Below are 20284 nucleotides of genomic sequence, written 5' to 3'. Positions count from 1 at the left end.
AATCACCTCACATTTATCAGGGTTAAACTCCATTTGCCATTTTTCAGCCCAGCTTTGCATCCTATCTATGTCTCTTTGCAGCCTACAACAGCCCTCCACCTCATCCACTACTCCACCAATCTTGGTGTCATCAGCAAATTTACTGATCCACCCTTCAGCCCCCTCCTCTAAGTCATTAATAAAAATCTAAGTCATTAATAACAAGTGTTTCCTGGGGAAACACTTGTTATTAAAATATCTTTCAGCTATGCCACTACTTTGGGTACATCTTGCAAATAAACGTTCCATGGTGCACTGAAAAATAGAGCATGCTGAAGACGCACCAAAAGGTAAGTTGGGGAAAATGGAAACCCTCATGGGTATTGTTCCAAATTTTTTTGAATCCTCATCCAATTCTATGGATTTATGGAGTTGGGGTGGAAACTAAAGGCCAAGACTGACAGAGTGGTTATCTCTGGACTCTTGCCTGTACCACGGGATAGTTTAGAGAGGAATAGGGAGAGGGAAGGTTTGAATTCATGGCTGAGGGGATGGTGCAGGAGGGAGGGGTTCAGGTACTTAAGCAATTGGGGCTCGTACTGGGGAAGGTGTGACCTCTATGAGAAGGATGGTCTACACCTTAATCAGAAGGGGACCAATATCCTGGGGGGTAAATTTGCTAAGGCCATGCAAGGAGGTTTAAACTGATTCGGGGGGGGGGAGGGATCCTGAGTAGTGGGGCTGAAAGTGAGGGATGCATGGATGGGGACTGCAATGCACGGCATTGCAGAGGTGGGGTGGAGCAGGGTTTGAAATGTGTATACTTCAATGCCAGGAGTATTCGCAATAAAGTGGGTGAACTTGCAGCGTGGATCAGTACCTGGGACTTCGATGTTGTAGCTATTTCAGAGACATGGATAGAGCAGGGGCAGGAATGGATGCTGCAGGTCCCGGGGTTCAAATGTTTTAGTCGAAGTAGGGAAGGAGGTAGAAGAGGGGGAGGGGTAGCATTATTGGTCAGAGATTGTATCACAGTGTCAGAGAGGAGGTTTGATGAGGACTTATCTGTTGAGGTAGTATGGGCGGAGATTAGAAATAGGAGAGGAGAGGTCACCCTGTTGGGAGTCTTTTATAGACCTCCTAAAAGTTCTAGAGAGGTTGAGGAAAGGATTGCGGAGTCAATCCTGCTTAGGAGTGAAAGTAATAGGGCAATTGTTATGGGGGATTTTAACTTGACTAATATTGACTGGAATTGTTATAGCTCTAGCTCGTTAGAGGGGTCAGTTTTTGTTCAAAGCGTGCAGGAAGGTTTTTTGACTCAGTATGTAGACAGGCCAACTAGAGGTGAGGCTATATTGGATCTGGTGCTGGGAAATGAGCCAGACCAGGTGCTAGACTTGGAAGTTGGTGTGCATTTTGGTGATAGTGACCACAATTCGGTTACGTTCACCTTAGTGATGGAAAGGGATAGGCATGAACCTCGGGCCAGTGGTTTTAGCTGGGGGAAGGGTAATTATGAGGCTATTAGGAGAGAATTAGGAAACATAGGTTGGACTAGGAGATTACAGGGACTGGGAACGTCCGACATGTGGAGTTTTTTCAAGGAGCAGCTACTGCGAGTCTGTGATAGGTATGTCCCTGTCAGGCAAGGAGGAATTGGTAGGGCTAGGGAACCGTGGTGCACCAAAAAAGTTTCTTTGTTGGTTAAAAAGAAAAAGGAGGCTTATGTTCGGATGAGACGTGAGCACTCGGGTAGTGCACTAGAAAGCTTTAGATTGGCTAAGAGGGAGTTGAAGAGCGAGCTTAGAAGGGCTAAAAGGGGACATGAGAAGACTTTGGCGGATAGGGTTAAAGAGAATCCTAAGGCGTTCTATAGGTATGTCAAGAACAGAAGGTTGGTTAGGGCAAGTTTAGGGCCAGTTATAGATGGCAGAGGGAAGTTATGTGTGGAACCGGAGGAGATTGGTGAAGCATTGAACCAATATTTCTCTTCGGTGTTCACGCAAGGGGACATGAATATAGCTGAGGAGGACACTGGGTTGCAAGGGAGTAGAATAGACAGTATTACAGTTGATAAGGAGGATGTGCAGGATATTCTGGAGGGTCTGAAAATAGATAAATCCCCTGGTCCGGATGGGATTTATCCAAGGATTCTCTGGGAGGCAAGAGAAGTGATTGCAGAGCCTCTGGCTCTGATCTTCAGGTCGTCGTTGGCCTCTGGTATAGTACCAGAAGATTGGAGGTTAGCGAATGTTGTCCCATTGTTTAAGAAGGGGAACAGAGACTTCCCCGGGAATTATAGACCGGTGAGTCTCACTTCTGTTGTCGGCAAGATGTTGGAAAAAATTATAAGGGATAGGATTTATAGTTATTTGGAGAGTAATGAATTGATAGGTGATAGTCAGCATGGTTTTGTGGCAGGTAGGTCGTGCCTTACTAACCTTATTGAGTTTTTTGAGAAAGTGACCAAGGAGGTGGATGGGGGCAAGGCAGTGGACGTGGTATATATGGATTTTAGTAAGGCGTTTGATAAGGTTCACCATGGTAGGCTTCTGCAGAAAATGCAGATGTATGGGATTGGGGGTGATCTAGGAAATTGGATCAGGAATTGGCTAGCGGATAGGAAACAGAGGGTGGTGGTTGATAGTAAATATTCATCATGGAGTGCGGTTACAAGTGGTGTACCTCAGGGATCTGTTTTGGGGCCACTGCTGTTTGTAATATTTATTAATGATCTGGATGAGGGTATAGTTGGGTGGATTAGCAAATTTGCTGATGACACCAAAGTCGGTGGTGTGGTAGACAGTGAGGAAGGGTGTCGTAGTTTGCAGGAAGACTTAGACAGGTTGCAAAGTTGGGCCGAGAGGTGGCGGATGGAGTTTAATGCGGAGAAGTGTGAGGTAATTCACTTTGGTAGGAATAACAGATGTGTTGAGTATAGGGCTAACGGGAGGACTTTGAATAGTGTGGAGGAGCAGAGGGATCTAGGTGTATGTGTGCATAGATCCCTGAAAGTTGGGAATCAAGTAGATAAGGTTGTTAAGAAGGCATATGGTGTCTTGGCGTTTATTGGTAGGGGGATTGAATTTAGGAGTCGTAGCGTTATGTTGCAACTGTACACAACTCTGGTGCGGCCGCACTTGGAGTACTGTGTGCAGTTCTGGTCCCCACATTACAGGAAGGATGTGGAGGCTTTGGAGAGGGTGCAGAGGAGGTTTACCAGGATGTTGCCTGGTATGGAGGGGAGATCCTATGAGGAGAGGCTGAGGGATTTGGGATTGTTTTCGCTGGAAAGGCGGCGGCTAAGAGGGGATCTTATTGAAACATATAAGATGATTAGAGGTTTAGATAGGGTGGATAGTGATAGCCTTTTTCCTCTGATGGAGAAATCCAGCACGAGGGGGCATGGCTTTAAATTGAGGGGGGGTAGTTATAGAACCGATGTCAGGGGTAGGTTCTTTACCCAGAGGGTGGTGAGGGATTGGAATGCCCTGCCAGCATCAGTAGTAAATGCGCCTAGTTTGGGGGCGTTTAAGAGATCCGTAGATAGGTTCATGGACGAAAAGAAATTGGTTTAGGTTGGAGGGTCACAGTTTTTTTTTTAACTGGTCGGTGCAACATCGTGGGCCGAAGGGCCTGTTCTGCGCTGTAATGTTCTATGTTCTACTTGTTGATGGGCATGGCTGATGTCTAGTTTTGTGTATGTTCGGCCTCTTACCATCTTTGCATAAAGATCCTGAATTTTTGGAACTGAATATTTGTCCAGGCTTGGCTGCTTGTTAATTTGTATCCCACACAGTCCTATCAGATTTCAGTACAGGTACGATGGGGGAAGCCCATTCAGAAAACTGTATTGGCCAAATGACTTCTAATTGTTCCAAACGTTTGCAAGTTCTGTCTCAACTTTTCGATGCAAGGCATTAGCCACAGGGTGAGCTCTTAAAAAGAAAACATGGGGTAGAATTCAAATTAATTTTAACCTTGCTTCCCCGAATTCTGCCCAATTCATTTTGAAAAACCTCAAGGCATTTTTAAAAACTTCTTGCCGTCCGATATACTGAAGATATCTAGCCAATTTAGCTTTATTGACGTAACTAATCTTTTCCCATGAGACTAGGGCCCTGGCCTTTTGCTCGGTAGTTGAGTAGACTGGTACTTAAAAGTCAGCTGTAGTCCCCAAAAGATTTTATATTTTAGTTCCCAAAATAATTAGCATATTAGCCAGAGTCCAACAATGGGCTTTACCTCTAGCAACATACAATTACACACTCCAACACAAATCAGATACAAAGCTGTCGAATGCAGATGCCCCAAGTCGCCTTCCACTGTCTCAAACAATATCACCACCCTCAAAAACACACACACAGTAACACTCCATCCTCACTTCCTCTTTGCAGAGTTGGAAAGGTTTGAATTGGATCTGATTTACTCCTTTTGACATTATTCAATTGATACATCTGAGATTTCCCTTTTGAAAATGGTGGCACAGTGGCTAGCACTGCTGCATCACAGCACCAGAGACCCAGGTTTGAGTCTGGCCTTGGGTGACTGCGTAGAGTTTGTACATTCTCCCCACGTCTGTGAGAGTTTCCTCCCACAGTCCAACGATGTACAGGTTAGGTTAATTGGCCATGATCAATGCGTAGGGTTACAAGGACATGGTAGGGGAAGTGGGCCTCTTTCAGAGGGTCAGTGCAGATCCAATGGCCTGAAAGGATCATTTTTAAAATAGTCAAACTTTTCCCCTCAATTCCAGGAGCTGGCAACTGTAGTCCCAATTTACCTTGTCACTGCTGTAATAATTACTCAGCCGATGATGGTAATTGTTTATTTGAAGCAAACCACATGCAAGGAAGAACAACAAAGACCTCCTTACTCTTCGACTTCAAACATTCAACTGCAAGAGCTCCACCACCGCGACATGGGCTTGTACTCATACTCCACCCGATATGAAAATATACTACTGTTCCCTAACAGCACTGTGGGTTTACCTACACCATGTGGACTGCAGCAGTTCAAGGTAACTCATTACCAACTTCTTAAGGGCAATAAATTCTGGCTTAGCCAGCACCACATCCTGTGTGAATTTAAATTTAAAAAGACCAAACCATGACAAACGGTATTCACATTTCATTGTAGAACCTATGAAACCCTCAAGTGCAAATTAGAAGTTTTTGCTGCTGCAAATAACTTTTGCTTTATTTTATGGTAACTGTGAATCAATTAGCTTGCTGCATAAATTGAATTCCAATACTAAGCCAAATTTCAGTTCTGCATCAGAATGCAGCAACCCGAAGATTCATAGCCAATCATTTAACCTCCTCAAATGGCCAAGTTATCAAATTTCATGGGCTGTCATGGGCTTACACCAAACTACCCATGAGGTGACAGTGAGCTATCTTCTTGAACCACTATAATCCATCCGGTTCAGGCAAACCTAGTACTGTTGGGTTGCCCTTGTTCTTTTTTCAGATTGCAAGTTGCTTTGTCCAGGATGGTGTTGAGCTTTTTGAGTGTCATAGAAGCTATCCAGGCAAGTGGGGAGTATTCCATCACACTCCTTCAGGATAACAAATTGTCCGTGAACTGATGAAGCATCTGAACATAGATGGGTCTATGAACACCGGCTGAGATGATTGTCCTTTAACACCCATCTTCCCCAGTACTGTGAATTCAAATAGTGTAACGTTTCCTCTTCCCCGCCCCCCAAAGTGATTTTAGTTTAGACAAGGCTCCTTGTTGCCAAACTAGCTCAAATGCCAGCTTGATGACAAGGGCAGTCACTCTCACCTTTGGATCAAGGCTATAAGGTCACCATTTAGGTCAGAGGTGAGGAGACATTTCTTCACCCAAGGAGTGGTGAGCCTGTGGAATTCATTACCACAGGAAGTAGTTGATGCCAAAACATCGAATGTATTCAAGAGATCTAGCACTTGGGACGAATGGGATAAAGGTTATGGGGAGAAAGCAGGATTAGGCTATTGAGTTGGATGATCAGCCATGATAGTGATGAACGATAGAGCAGGCTCGAAGGGTCTCTTCTACTCCTATCTTACATTTCTATGAAAGGTATACTTATGAACCCTGACCATACATACCTGTCAGCATAGTCACCATTCAAAGGAATCAATGCAACTTCCCCCTTGTTTTCTTGTGCAAATACTATTATAAGTTTGATGAACAATGTAATAGCTTGTGTCATCTCCCTCTACTCCAAATCCCAGGTACACTATTGAAATGGGAGAAAATGTGGTTCCTCCTGATAGGCACGTGCATCAGCTACATCTTCACTTCACCAGTAAAGAACTACCAAACGTTACCGCAATTACTGAGCTTCCATTCAACCTGTACGAGTTTACTCTTAATAATCATTAAACAAAAAATGATAGGCGACAGCCAGTTAAATAGAACGTCACATTAAGTTTATATGGTCAGTCCACCGATCGAGAAAAAGCCTTGCACGTAGAGTGCTTTTTATGACTGCCTGACATCTCAGTGCTTGATAGCCAATGAAATACTTGGTGTAGTCACTGTCCTGTCAATTATGCACTCAGCAAACTATTTGATAAAGCACATAGAATTGCAGGTAATGTCTTGACGTGGATAGAAACCTGGTTAGCAGATAGGAAGCAAAGATGGCATAAATGAGTCTTTTTCGGATTGGCAATCAGTTACTAGTGGGGTTCCACAAGCAACTGTGCTAGGACCCCAACTGTTCACATCACCTATCAATGATTTGGAAGCGGGAACTGATATCATCTGCAAATTTGGAGGTAATACAAAGTTGAGTGGGAGGACGAGCTGAGTGTGTGGGCATCTGCAGTAAGGAGTCTCACAACACCAGGTTAAAGTCCAACAGGTTTATTTGGTAGCAAAAGCCACTAGCTTTCGGAGCGCTGCTCCTTCGTCAGGTGAGTGGGATTTCAGTTCATAAACAGGGCATATAAAGACACAAACTCAATTTACAAAATAATGGTTGGACTTGGTAGAAACTTGATGTCTGCGTCGATATGCGTGATCTTCTTGGAGATCCTCTCCACTTGACACCGCATTATCAACACAGACATCAAGTTTCTACAAAGTCCAACCATTATTTTGTAAATTGAGTTTGTGTCTCTATATGCTGTTTGTGAACTGAAATCCCACTCACCCGACGAAGGAGCAGCAAGCGCTTCAAAAGCGAGTGGCTTTTGCTACCAAATAAACCTGTTGGACTTTAACCTGGTGTTGTGAAACTTCTGTTTACCCCAGTCCAACGCTGGCACCTCCACATCATGGCTACCATTGATATCTGCAGTATAACATGGATAAATGAGAGATTATCCACTTTGGTAGCAATAGGACAGATTACTTGAATGGGTTATGGGGATCAGACGGGTAAGTGGAACTGATCCACTTCAGATCAGCCATGATCTTATTGAATGGCGGGGCAGGCTCGAGGGGCTAGATGGCCTACTCCTGCTCCTATTTCTTATGTTCTTAATATGAGGTGGATACTCAGCAAGACCTTGGTGTCCTTGCGCATCAATCGTTGAAAGTAAGTGTGCAGGTACAACAGGCAGTAAAGGTGGCAAATGATATGTTGGCCTTCATAGCAAGAGGATTTGAGTATGGGATGATTTGCTACAATTGTATAGGGTGTTGGTGAGGCCACACCTGGAGTATTGTGTGCAGTTTTGGTGTCCTTATTTGAGGAAGGGCATCCTCACTATAGAGTTAGTACAGCTAAGGTTTATCAGGCTGATCCCTGGGATAGCAGGTCCGTAATATGAGGAGAGACTAAGTCGGTTAGGATTATATTCACTGGAGTATAGAATAGCGAGAAGGGATCTCAGAAACTTATAAAATTCTAACAGGGTTAGACTGGGAACATTCTTTCTGAATCTATCCTATGGTGGGGGAGTCCAGAACTAGGGGCCATAGTTTGAGGATTGGGGTAAACCTTTTAGAACGGAGATGAGGAATTTCTTTACCCAGAGGGTGGTGAAGGTGTAGAATTCACAACCAGAGAATGTAGCGGAGGCCAAAACGTCCGATTTCAAAAAGTTGGATTACCTCTAGAGGCTGAAGGGATCAAGGGGTATGGAAGGGGAGGGGGGAGATCAGGATATTGAATTCAATGATCAGCCATGAGCAGAGCAGGCTCGAAGGGCCTACTCCTGCTTCTAGTTTCTATGACCAGATGTCAATTGGTGGAGAAACACTGGCAATAACTCTCCAGCTCCTCTTCAAAATAGTGCTCTGGGATCTTTGACATCCACCCAAGCTGACAAGGGAGTCCCCAAGTTTACCAACTTTGATCAAACGTTGGCACCCCCGACAGTATAGCGTTCCCTCATTACTGCACTGGAATGTCAGTCTTGAGCTTTATGCTCAAGCCCTGGAGTGACTTGAACCTGGAACTGTGAGATGCCGAGGCTAGTGCTACCCACCGAGTCACAACTGAGCATGCAAATCACGCAGGTCAACCTTGATGTAACATTCAACAGTACAACACAACTTTTAAAGTGCAGCACTGGTATTTGCGAGTTTGGGGACTGGCAACACGTGATACAAATGCAACTGAAATAAGCAGCAATTGTTTTTCTTTTGTTTTATTCAAACAAAATACAGAAAATTAAAAGTTTCTTTAGATGCTGACATACCTGTGGGGACAGAAAAAGCACAAATTAGATACAATTGAGTTTAAGCTTGGAAACTACACATTTGCTACTTAACCCTTCTCAGACAAATGCCTCTAAGTCATCAGTAGAAGAGACACTGCAGCCAGGAGTCCAGATTCAGAAGCACAGAACATGCCAACTGCATCTAGAAACCCAAGGCAAGCCAGGTCCCATCGGACTCGTCATCAAGCATCATCACTGAAGGAATCAATTTAAAACCATGTAACATGTTGATTAACAATTGTTACCTCACAATAATCTCGGGCTATAGCTGAAGATCAACCTCCAGATGCGTGAAAAATCACCAAGAACCAAAACTACCATTTTAAACAAAAACCATGCTTGCAATATATCCACACTGCAAAATCGTATTTATTCCTCATCTCCCATTCCCCGAGAAGGTAGTGTTAAGCTACTTTATAATGCAGTGGCTTGGGTCCACTCAGAGGGAATTACATAGCAGGAGGCTGGAGTCTTAAGTGGGCTGCCCCATCACCGAAGGACATCGGTGAACTATATCACTGTTCAGGCCATTTTACACCACATGCCAAGCCCACAAATGACCGGAACCAGTGAAGCCAACTCTCAACCAGAGCTGATAGCCCCAGTACTGTAACTACTCTGTTGATTGGCATATAACTGGGAAGCACATCCTTACATTGAAACTATTAAAGGTCAAAATTAAAGCAAAGCCAAGTTAAATCAAGATGTCAGGAAGATTTGATATAGTGGAAGCAATAGACTGGATTTTTCTGTAGCTTCATAGCTTGCTAAAGGTGTTAACAGGTGCGGTTAGAGTAGAGGAAAAGAATACTATACCAACTATGCAGTTGGAACTGGTCCAGGCTGCTGGATCACAGGCTGCTCTGGTTTGCCTCCCTTCTGTTCTGAAATGGGTGTAGTTGGCAAGATCTCATCCTTGGGCTCAACAATGCTGACATGATCAGGCAAAGGTTTCTTGGGTCCAATTTTACCACTTGGGTCCCATGGAAGCATGATCTTAACTTTAATTCCCAACACACCTGCAAAAGAATAAATTAGATTCAGAACAATAAACATGAAATCACCAACTACGCTGTTAAAATGTCTGACTATATTTTATACAAGACTAATAAACGTGCTCTCCTTTTTCAAATAATGCAGCAAATAAAAAATAAATTCAACTTTAACAATTGGATAGTTGATTGCAGTTATTCTCAATTAGGAAGGAGATCCAGATAATTCAGTCGAAACAAGTTCAAATGACAGTAACCACTGGCTTTACAGAAAATCACCTTTGATATGCCACCCCCTTAGCATAGGCAGAAAGAGATTTGGTTTGCTAAAATACAAAGCTAGAAGGGCCGGATACTTATTCAGTGCAAATTTGAAACAGCTGAATGTTCAGCAAAGCAGGAACAAGCTGTGTTCTTGGGACACCAGCAGAGAAACAAGTCTGACATTCCTGCCCCCTATACGGGGGTGATGTATAGTGGAAGTGGGATATAGATTTAAGCTTTACACGTTTCTGCTGTCAAAAGGCCTAATTATATGCATCAATCAGTCAATGAATGAAACACACAGGAAAGGTACCAGAGATGCTAGCTCCAACACACCTTCAGGAAAGCATTCTGTCCAGCTGTGCAAGCCCCTCACTCACCTTGCCTTAGCAGTACGTGACGCACAGCTGTATCAACATAGTAGTTCACTGGATCACCGCTGTGGATCATCAGACCGTCAACAAATTTCATGGATTTGGCTCTCTGGCCTCGGAGTTTTCCGGAAACTACCACCTCGCAGCCCTTGGCTCCACTTTCCATAATGAAGCGGAGAACACCATAGCAGGCTCTGGGTTGGGAAAAGAAAGTCAAATTTAATTTCTTCAATTTATCAGCACCCCAAATGTTATCAAAAAACCCTTTGCACCAACTATAATAGAACACAAGGGGAAGGAGGATTGGCTTAAATACAGAGTATTTATCTGGAATAAATAGAGAATAACTTGTGTTTATTTTAAATGTGTCTGCTCTCCTTTCTTCACTGCCAATGGCAATTCATAAATTAGTTCCTTTTGTGCCGTCAGCACTTGGTTACACCATCAAAATGGCCATTCTTCACAGTGAACACAGAAATCCACCCACGAGGAAATCACAGCCAGGCTCCACACTGGCCGCTCACAGTGCTAATTTGCATACACTTCGATCCAGCTAATAAGCCAGGGATATGGGTTCATCCAGCCCCAAAGGGTCCATTCAGCATCATCCCCAGCCCAAAAACATCAAGGTCAATTGTACCAACCCAATCACTACCTTGCAGAAATGATCTGAATCAAGATAGCATTCATAAAGTGTGGGGTCTGGCATCACAAGCTACAAATGGACTCACAACCATCAAGTAAAACCAGCTCAATCAATTAAAAGGAGTGAATTCAATAAGCCATAGTCCTTTTGTTGGCTTTAGCTGGTTAAGAAATACTACTGATGCCGGAGGTTTTAAATTCAGTAACACATCAATTGGTCCACAAAACAGTGTAAACTGGTTAGTAATACAAAGAAGCTTTCACTCAGAATATTAGGCTACAATTTAATGTAAATCAGTGTAAAAATGCAGGGCGAATTCAGAAGCTGGTTCTGACCCTCTATCAGAGAGAATCTTCCAGAAGCTGGACTACATTTTGGTATGAATCAGAAATGATTTGCATTTAAATTAAACCTGTACCATAAATACACACATTCTCAGACAAATGCTTCAGTAAAATGGCGCTATAACTATATGGCTTTAGAATTAGTTCCATTTGTAGATATGCTTTCAGCTTTACAAGCCCCCAAATTCTCATTCCACTCAGTTTTACATAGAGGCATTTGAAATAATGTACGAGTAAGCAAATCCTTTGCCATCTTACCTACGTACAGCCAGACCTCCGAGCAACTTGTAACGCAGGGACTCTGCCTGGGCAATAGCACAAAGCCCTCGAGTGGCAACCTTTTCGGCATAGAGCTGTGGAACAAGAAAAATCCAGGACAAAGTGAAAACCCAGAACATCATGAAATAACGTGAATTCCCCATAAATGTCATAACTTTTGTTTAGATCAGCCCAGTTCCTTTATTCTACAATTCAACTTTGCTTAAAGCCATAAAGCAAGTAGTTGCTGGTTCAGAGAACTTTGCAAATTGAAACCTGGTCAGTTTCTTGCTCCAGTTTAAACCACAGCACTTTAAAAGAATATTTTGTACCTGTAATAAATCGGACAACCAAAATACCCAATAAGGGAAGACACTCGGGAAAACTTAAATTTGATTTAGGGAATTACTATTCAAATGGTGGCACTAAATATGTGGCCCTTTCTCAAGAGTTTCTGCTTGTTATGCCCATCCAAGCCTTCTCAGACAAATGCCTCTAAGTCATCAAAAGAGTAGATGTACTGTTCAGGACCCCGAAAGCAGCAGCACAGAACATGCCAACTGCATCAGGAATCCACATACAGATCACATCCCATCAGACTCGTCATCAAGCATCATCACTGAAGGTAACAGCAAGGGAGAGCCATTGCTCCAGCCTGAGAACAACCTTCACATTGCCAGAAAAAGGGACCAATGAATATCAAGTGAAAGGTCACCCTCTTGTTAACTTACCTCAACACTTCCCTCTGGGAAACCAAACCGCTTCTGAACAACAGCAGTCAGCTCACGGATTCGACGTCCTTTCTCACCCAGCACATTCTGAGTCCTGTTAAAGAATTTTACAAGTTACTTATACTTTAAGCAAATTGTCCATACAACACAAAAAGGTGAGTTTTCTAAAACTCAATGTCTAAAAGCAAATTATTTCACCAAGGACTAGAGATTTCTACTATTCACAGATTTTTAAAAAGTCAATCGGTTGTAGTATGAAGCAGAACTTGCAACTGCCTTTACACATTAGAACTGGATATTACAGCTGGCCTCAAATCTATTCACAATAATCTTTCTCGCAGTTTACTTAAATTAAGGACCACAGGAGAATGTACTGCAGTATTAATACATGGAATTGCAGATGAGGGTTATAGACTAGGCCACAAATTCCACCCATTGCCATTGTTCAACTGCAGACTTGGGAGATTTTTTTGGGGGCGGGGGGCACGCACTGTACAACACAGGATATGGTGACAGTGTAACTCAAAGCTACTGAAAGAACTACTGCAACAAGTTACTGTGAAAATCCCCTAGTCACCACACTCTGGCACCTGCTTGGGTGCACTGAGGGAGAATTTAGAATGGTCAATGCACCCAACCAGCATGACTTTCGGATGGTGGGAGGAAACTGGAGCCCCCGGAGGAAACCCACGCAGATACGGGAAGAACATGCAAGCTCCGCACAGGCAGTGACCCCCAAGCCAGTAAATGTGGGATCGCAGGCCAGGAGCCTGCCAAGCTGCTTTCTTGCTTCAGCGGGGATGTGCAGAATTTCTATGGTCAGATGCTGATCGAGTAGATTGGGATCTCAAAATGTGCAGAATTAGATAAGACTTGATGCCGTTTTAAAACAGATTTTGAGCTACATCAAAAACCAACAGTGCACGCAGACCTATTTCAAGTCTGGATGACCCTTCGGCAGAGCTCTGATGGCAAGGGGCAGAATAGTGGCATAGTCGTTAGCATAGCTGCCTCAGTGGGGTTGATTCCTGCCTTGGGTGACTGTGGAGTTTGCACGTTCTCCCCATGTCTGCGTGGGTTTCCACCCACATTCCAAAGATGTGCAGGTCGGGCGGGTTGGCCCTTAGTGCCCAAAGATGTAATGTGGGGTTGGGTCAGGGGGGGGTGAGAGAGAGAACTGGTGCAGACTCGATAGGCCAAATGGCCTCTTCTGCACTGTAGGAATTCTATGATTCAAATGACAGCCAATTTACACACAGCAAGCTCCCACAAAGAGCGGCGAGATAACAACAAAAAAACCTGTTTTAAGAGTGACAAATAAGATGCACAAAATTATGCAGGGCCATGAGAAGGTAGACAGGAGAGACCCATTTCCCCTAGCTAAGTGTCAATTACCAGAAGGCTAGGTTGAAAGTGATCGGTTGAAGGATTAGAGAGGTCATGAGGGAAAGCTTTTGCACCCAGAGGGTGGCAAGCACCTGGCATTCACCACTCAAGATGGGGAGGCTGAAACACTCAGCCCATTTAAAAAGGTTCTTGGACCTGCACCTAAAGTACAGTAACCTGTAAAGCTATGGACCCGGTGCTGGAAAGCACGAGCGGCCAATTTCTTTTTCCTACTCAACACAGACACGGTGAGACGAACGGCCTACTTCCGCATCGTAACATTTCTATGGTCAGATGCTGATCGAGGAATGAAGCTCATGTCCCACGATGGCCATCTTTTACATCCAGGCTTAGAGGTCCATATCTCAACAGAGTTTGCAACACCAAAGCCCAATACTACACCAGTCCAAGACAGGACGCAACCTGCCAACTCCAGAGACCACAATGAGGCTCAGATCACCATAATATGAGTTGCACATCTCTATTAGAGAGGCTGGCTTGCCGCTGGAGCTAAAAAAGCAGGTGGACAGGGTCCTGGCCTGCGATCCCACATTTACTAGCTTGGGTCACTGCCTGGGCGGAGCTTGCATGTTCTCCCCATGTCTGCGTGGGTTTTCTCCGGGGGGGACTCCAGTTTCCTCCCACAATGCGAAAGACGTGCAGGTTAGGTGCATTGGCCATGCTAAATTCTCCCTCAGTGTACCCGAAAAGGCGCCTGAGTGTGGCGACTGGGGGATTTTCACAGTAACTTCATTGCAGTGTTAATGTAAGCCTACTTGTGACACCAATAAATATAATTTCCCCGCGGAGGCTGGCTCTCCCTCTCTCTGGCTCTTTACCTGGTGGCCAAGATGATGATCTCGGTCCTGGTGGGTGTGACTCGCACCTCCACACCGCTGTAGCCGTCCTCGGCCAACTCGCGGGTCAAGAACTCGTTGAGTTCGGCCTTGAAGATGCCGTCCGCCACGAACTGTAAGAGAGGAGCGGAGAGGCGGGCGCCATGTTAGCGACAGAGGACCAAGATGGGGGGAGGGTGGAAGCACCATCCGGATCCATCCTCCTCCAGCCACCGCCGCCGCCCCGCCATCCGGCCTCCCTCACACTCGGAGCCGTCCCCCGGTCTCGCCCGCGGCCTTATTTCCCCGGTCCCCGACCACCTTCCCCGCTCCCGCTCACCTTTCGCTTCTTGGAGATCTGCGCCGCCATTTCCCCTCGCGGAGCCGCGGCCGGCCAAAAGGAAGTCGACGCCCGGGCGGAAGTAATTTAACAACACGACTGCTTCCGGTGCGACCCCCTCCGCCAATGGGATTTAGGGATGTACACACACGTGACCGGATGGACCCGCCAGGGATTGTGGGTTATGTAGTTTTTGTCTAATTAAGTGAGGCTGGAGTTAAGATGCTGAAAAAACCCTCGCCTGCTCCTGACAGAAGATGCTGGAAATACTCAGTGGGTCAGGCAGCAAAAACCCAGTCTGACCTTTTCCTCAGAAAGCTTCCACAATGTAATGGCAAAAGCCCATCGGTCCAGAAACATTAACTCATAGAATCTCTACAGTGCAGAAAGAAGCCATTCGGCCCATCGAGCCTGCACTGACAACAATCCCACCAGGACCCTACCCCCCTAACCCCACGTATTTACCCTAGCTAGTCCCCCTGACACTAAGGGGCAATTTAACATAGGCAATCCACCTAACCCGCACATCTCTGGAGTGTGGGAGGAAACCCACGCAGACATGGGGACAGTGTCGGATTTAGGCATAAGCTAAACAAGCTACAGTTTAGGGCCTCACAATCCACAGGGGCCTCACAAAATTTCAGAAGGTTTACAATGAAGAGAACATTTAAGAGCAGATGCCAGAAAAGAAAAAGAAAGCACCAGCTTGAAGAGCAACTCAAAAAATTACCAAAATCTATGAGCGAGATCAAGCCAGCCAAATGATAAATATGTAATCAGTAAATGCATTCATTTGAAAATAATTTGTATTTTTCACTTTAAATACCTTGCTATTAAATAATTAAAAGGCATAATTATGTTTTCAATTTTTTTGTGGTGACCCAAGGTCCTGTTTTGGTTCGCACCTTTGTGAGACCTTTTGGTGTAACTTTTTAACAAGGGGCCTCCAAGCTTTATATAGCTTAGGGCCTCACCAAGTCTAAATCCGGCACTGCCTGGGGAGAATGTGCAAACTCCACACACACAGTCATTCGAAGCTGGAATTAGAAATCATAGAAACCCTACAGTGCAGAAGGAGGCCATTCGGCCCATCGAGTCTGCACCGACCACAATCCCACCCAGGCCCTACCCCCACATATTTTACCCGCTAATCCCTCTAACCTACACATCCCAGGACTCTAAGGGGCAATTTTTAACCTGGCCAATCAACCTAACCCGCACATCTTTGGACTGTGGGAGGAAACCGGAGCACCCGGAGGAAACCCACGCAGACACGAGGAGAATGTGCAAACTCCACACAGACAGTGACCCGTGCCGGGAATCGAACCCGGGACCCTGGAGCTGTGAAGCAGCAGTGCTAACCACTGTGCTACCGTGCCACATTTGGCCTTTCGCAACCTCAGAACCGCCATAAAGCATTTTTGTTATATTATCTGTAAAGAGCTAGGAACAAATTGCGATGTGGATGTGCTTCCAGGGCCACATTTACTGCCATGCTGCAGCCAGGTGCCGAACAGCAATGTATCAGTCCACCAACCAGCCACATGGAGAATTGTCGATGAAACGAAACACACTGTCCCATGGCACAGTTTCAAATGACTGGATGAACAATGGATTCATATTCTTAGAATTCCTACAGTGTAGAAGGAGGCCATTTGGCCCATTGCATCTGCACTGACTCTCCAAAAGAGCATCTTACCCAGGCCTGCCCCATCTCCATAACCCCACACATTTACCATGGCTAATTGACCTAACTTACGCATCTTTGGACACTAAGGGGCTCGTATGTTGCCTCTGCCACTGTGCTGCCCATTCATTGTGGACACAATTGAGATTTAATCAGGGTTTGAAATTACTCGAAGCTGCAGTTCTACTCTGCTCTCCAATGGCAAAATGCTGCAGTTTTATGGAAGAAAATTGCTACCAGTGCTGTCACTAACGTGTAGGATCATGATGAAATCACCACTTTTCTTGGAGAATATGGATGCTTCCAGATGTTTATCTTCTTCCCTTTGTGCCTTAGCGTCTTATCCAATGGCTTTGGCCAAATGTCCATAGTTTTTGTTGGGGATATTTCAGAGCATAGCTGCCTAATTCCCGGGAATCCCAAACTGAGTGGAGAGAGGATAAATTGGACTATCCCTCTGGAACGAGAAAGAGACAAATTCCAGGTCTCCAGTCCAGCAAAAGATGTGCAGAACAAAGAAAGAAGATGCTAAATGATTCATCAGAGTCAGAGCAGTCGGGCGAATGAGAAGGATAGAAACCAAAGCATTCATACCCTGAATGACAATGACTTTGCAAGTACAAGTGGACATAGGAACCAAAAAATATTGCATGAAATGGCTGAATGTTCCATTTACCAGAGAAAAGAAAATTGTAATGTTCCCTGTAAGCTGCAGACACAAGTAGCCACACAGCAGCACGAAAGGTACCGCACATTCAAATGAACAGACCGCAGACAATGAATAAAATTTTGAGGGGATATACTGGCAGTGGAGGTTGTGACACAAATAAACTTAACCGGTTTATGGAGTAGAGAAAATACATTAGGAATCAAAGGTTATCCTTCCTGGAACATCGATCTATGTGGATATTAGGCTTAATAGTGATGACCCTCAAGGCTGATGGGCATTATTCACTCTATGGTCTGTAAGATTTAGGGTTTTGAGGTATAAATCCCAATTTAAAAAAACTTTAAGGTCAGAATTCTTAATTTTGAACACCAGGGTTCTCAGTTGTGCTTGACCCACAAGGTAAGAATAACTAGTATTTATGAATAAAGTAGAATTTATTAAGCAAAATTTTACATATACTTAACAAGAAGCAGTGAAGACAACATAACTTTTTCATCTCTCAACTCTCAAGATCCTAGAAGTTCTTGGTGCCGCCAGCACAGCCGATGTCCTTTCCCTCTTTGTCTTTGAAGTGACGTCGAACTGTGTCCAGAAGAGTCATACTTCAATATCACTGTCAACAAGGACTACAAAAGTTGTGCCAACTTTTATCCCTCAGTCTTATTATTCCTCTTTCCATTTTTGGAGATGGTCCTCTTCTGTTGGCCATAGGGTGTAAATCACCTTGTGTCACCCCCCATCTCAGTAACTAGAGCCATATAGACTAAAGACCAGCATTCATCCCTTTTCCCCTGCGGCCTCTCAAAGTTTACATCCTATTACAAACAAATCATCCCCAGATATAGAGAAGCCATAAATAAAGTCACATTCTCTTGTCAACATTTTTTATCCCAAGCCCCACAGCTATCAGAAAATAATACAGATCGATTAAAGCAATGCATGGTTTGTTTAAAAATAGTGTCATCCTAAGTTTAGACTGCTTTTAGCCACTCCTTCGAACTGATTTTGAAAAACATCTAGGCTGGAATTTTACGGCCCCGTCCGCCCCGGGAATCAGAGGAGGTGAGGGGCGGACAATGGGAAGGTCTGTTGACCTCGGGTGGGATTTTACGGTTTCGGGATGAGCGGGGCCATAAAAAATCCCGCCCCTAATGGCATTATGGGCCATTAAAGCAACATACAGTTCAAGACTAAATGGCAATTAGTCATAAAACAATTGTGTTTCTCACCAACAACAGTCCTCTTGTAACTAATTCCAGCGAGCAGAAATTCATACTGAACCATTTAATTGAAACTGTGGTTAGGGTATAAATTCAGGATATGTTACAGACTCTAAATACAGAACTTTACCGTCCTGCCCGACATGGGAATCGGAGCGGGTGAGGGGGGGATGAACCATGGAAAGGTCCATTGACCTCAGGCAGGATTTTACAGTTTCGGGACAAGTGAGGCTATAAAATCCCACCCTAAAATTTCTGTTAAAATCTTATAGACCTCATATAGAAGGAAGACCACCTAAAGGACAACTGTTGGTACCTGTGGAATTGTATCCAACATGAGTCACTGCTTTCATGTAAGAAGAGTAGAACATTTTAAAAATATAATTACATTTTTATCTATTTGAAAGGAAAAAATATTAAAGGCCGCATAAGGCTAAACTGAGGAATGCCACCCAATATATGAATATAAAAATATCTGCATAAGAATCTAACAATGTGAATACCAAACATACTGACATTCATTTATCACACTCAACTATGAGCTGCCAACTTACAATAGATGCATTAACATACATAAGTCGAATATAAGGAGCTTACAGTCATACAATATCTTTTGAGCCCCAAATGTCTTCCTGACAGTTGAGTACTCTGAATGTAGTTAACAGTTGCAAAAGCGATAGCCAGTTTTCAAACAACCATATTCTACAAGTATCAGAGATAAATAACCAAATAATATTTTTAACTGATATTAGTTGATGAATAAATATTAGTCAGGAACATAGAACAGTACAGCACAGAACAGGCCCTTCGGCCCACAATGTTGTGCCGAGCTTTATCTGAACCTTGAAGAACTTCCCTGCTCGCCTTCAAATAGTGCCATGAGATCTCTTATATCCATTGGAAAGGCAGCTCTTGCTCCCTTGGCTCAGTAAGACAGTGAGGTGATGCCTCCCAGGCTTCAAAGACCAGGAACCCTAAAGAGAAACATTTTTTATATAGAATTGGCTACAGCACCCGGGAGGAGGGGAGGGAGGGAGGGAGGGAGGGAGGGAGGGAGGGGGGGGGTCATCCGGCCCACTTTGTCTGCAAGAATAAAGTCCTGCTCCCCACCCTTTGCCCTGTAACCCCGCATTTTATTTTTGTCTTTAGGTGCTCCTAACAATCTCCTTTTGAAACCCTCAATCGAATCTGCCTCCTCTCAGACAGCATATTCCAAATCTAAACCACTCGACTGCATTATTCCTCACGTTGCCATTGGTTCTTTTGTTAACCACTTTAAATCGGTGTCCCCAGTTCTTGATTCTCCCGCCAATGGGAATAATTTTTCTCTGTCTACTCCTGCCTAGATCCCTGATGATTTTAGATACCTGTATAAAATCTCTCAAACTTCTCTTCTCCAAGGAGAACAATACCTCAACTTTTCCAATCAATCCAAGCAAGTGAAGTCCATCATCCCTGGAACCATTTAAAAAAAATCTTTTTTGCATTCTTTTTCCAAAACGCTTTTGGAGGATTTGTCTCCTTAGGTATAGGGAGCTGCAGAGACCATGACCAGAGGTGGGGAATGAATATGGGCAACAACCATCCCCAAGGATGTGGAGGTCATGGAAGTTACATCTCATCATGGGCTGGAAGGCATTATATCCAAAATGGTGCTTCTACTGTTTGTCCCATGCTAATGAGGTGATCTGCTAACTTGCAGACCCTGGGAACATAATCTTTAGCCTAGCTACACGGACCAGTAAGGCCCCAGGTTTAAATCCAGGTTTGTATTGCGTTAACTGATGTTAAGCCCATACTGTGGTAGCAGCACTACAAGTGCCCACAACAAAACTGTATAAGGATAAGCAAATCAATCTCTCCTAATCCTTTTCCAGCATGCGCTGCTGGA

The 20284-nt window shown here is 44.3% G+C and overlaps 1 protein-coding gene and 2 non-coding genes across 5 annotated transcripts; all 3 read right to left on the bottom strand.

The window, feature by feature from the left end:
* Positions 1-8557: 8557 nt before the first annotated feature.
* Positions 8558-14941, bottom strand: rps3 (ribosomal protein S3). 3 transcript variants are annotated; one of them, XM_078222353.1, is made up of 7 exons: positions 14817-14941; positions 14480-14610; positions 12255-12348; positions 11524-11618; positions 10282-10469; positions 9462-9664; positions 8558-8624 (listed from the first exon to the last, which is right to left on the bottom strand). In XM_078222353.1, the coding sequence occupies exons 1-6, from the start codon at positions 14844-14846 to the stop codon at positions 9465-9467; spliced, it is 738 nt and encodes a 245-aa protein (XP_078078479.1). In that variant the 5' UTR covers positions 14847-14941; the 3' UTR covers positions 8558-8624; positions 9462-9464. The 3 variants fall into 3 exon arrangements, with proteins under 3 accessions (XP_078078479.1, XP_078078480.1, XP_078078481.1); XM_078222354.1 differs by having other exon boundaries at positions 9466-9664; positions 14817-14940; XM_078222355.1 differs by lacking the exon at positions 14480-14610 and having other exon boundaries at positions 14817-14868.
* LOC144500149 (small nucleolar RNA SNORD15) lies at positions 8698-8846 on the bottom strand. The gene has a single exon (XR_013498937.1). It is a non-coding gene; the product is annotated as a small nucleolar RNA SNORD15 (small nucleolar RNA).
* On the bottom strand, positions 12000-12148 carry LOC144500148 (small nucleolar RNA SNORD15). The gene has a single exon (XR_013498936.1). It is a non-coding gene; the product is annotated as a small nucleolar RNA SNORD15 (small nucleolar RNA).
* Positions 14942-20284: the final 5343 nt, after the last annotated feature.

Source organism: Mustelus asterias, chromosome 10, assembly GCF_964213995.1.
Source record: "Mustelus asterias chromosome 10, sMusAst1.hap1.1, whole genome shotgun sequence".
Lineage (NCBI taxonomy): Eukaryota > Metazoa > Chordata > Chondrichthyes > Carcharhiniformes > Triakidae > Mustelus > Mustelus asterias.
Note: the sequence above shows the minus strand (reverse complement) of the source record. Positions and strands in the feature narration are given on the sequence as shown.

Excerpts from the sequence above, each read along its gene's own strand:
- rps3 (XM_078222353.1), bottom strand. The coding sequence starts at position 14,846 with ATGGCGGCGCAGATCTCCAAGAAGCGAAAG. Across the intron at positions 10,470-11,523 it reads GGAGGTCTGGCTGTACGTAG|AGCCTGCTATGGTGTTCTCC; the intron begins GTAAGATGGCAA and ends TTCCCAACCCAG. Across the intron at positions 9,665-10,281 it reads TCACGTACTGCTAAGGCAAG|GTGTGTTGGGAATTAAAGTT; the intron begins GTGAGTGAGGGG and ends ATTCTTTTGCAG.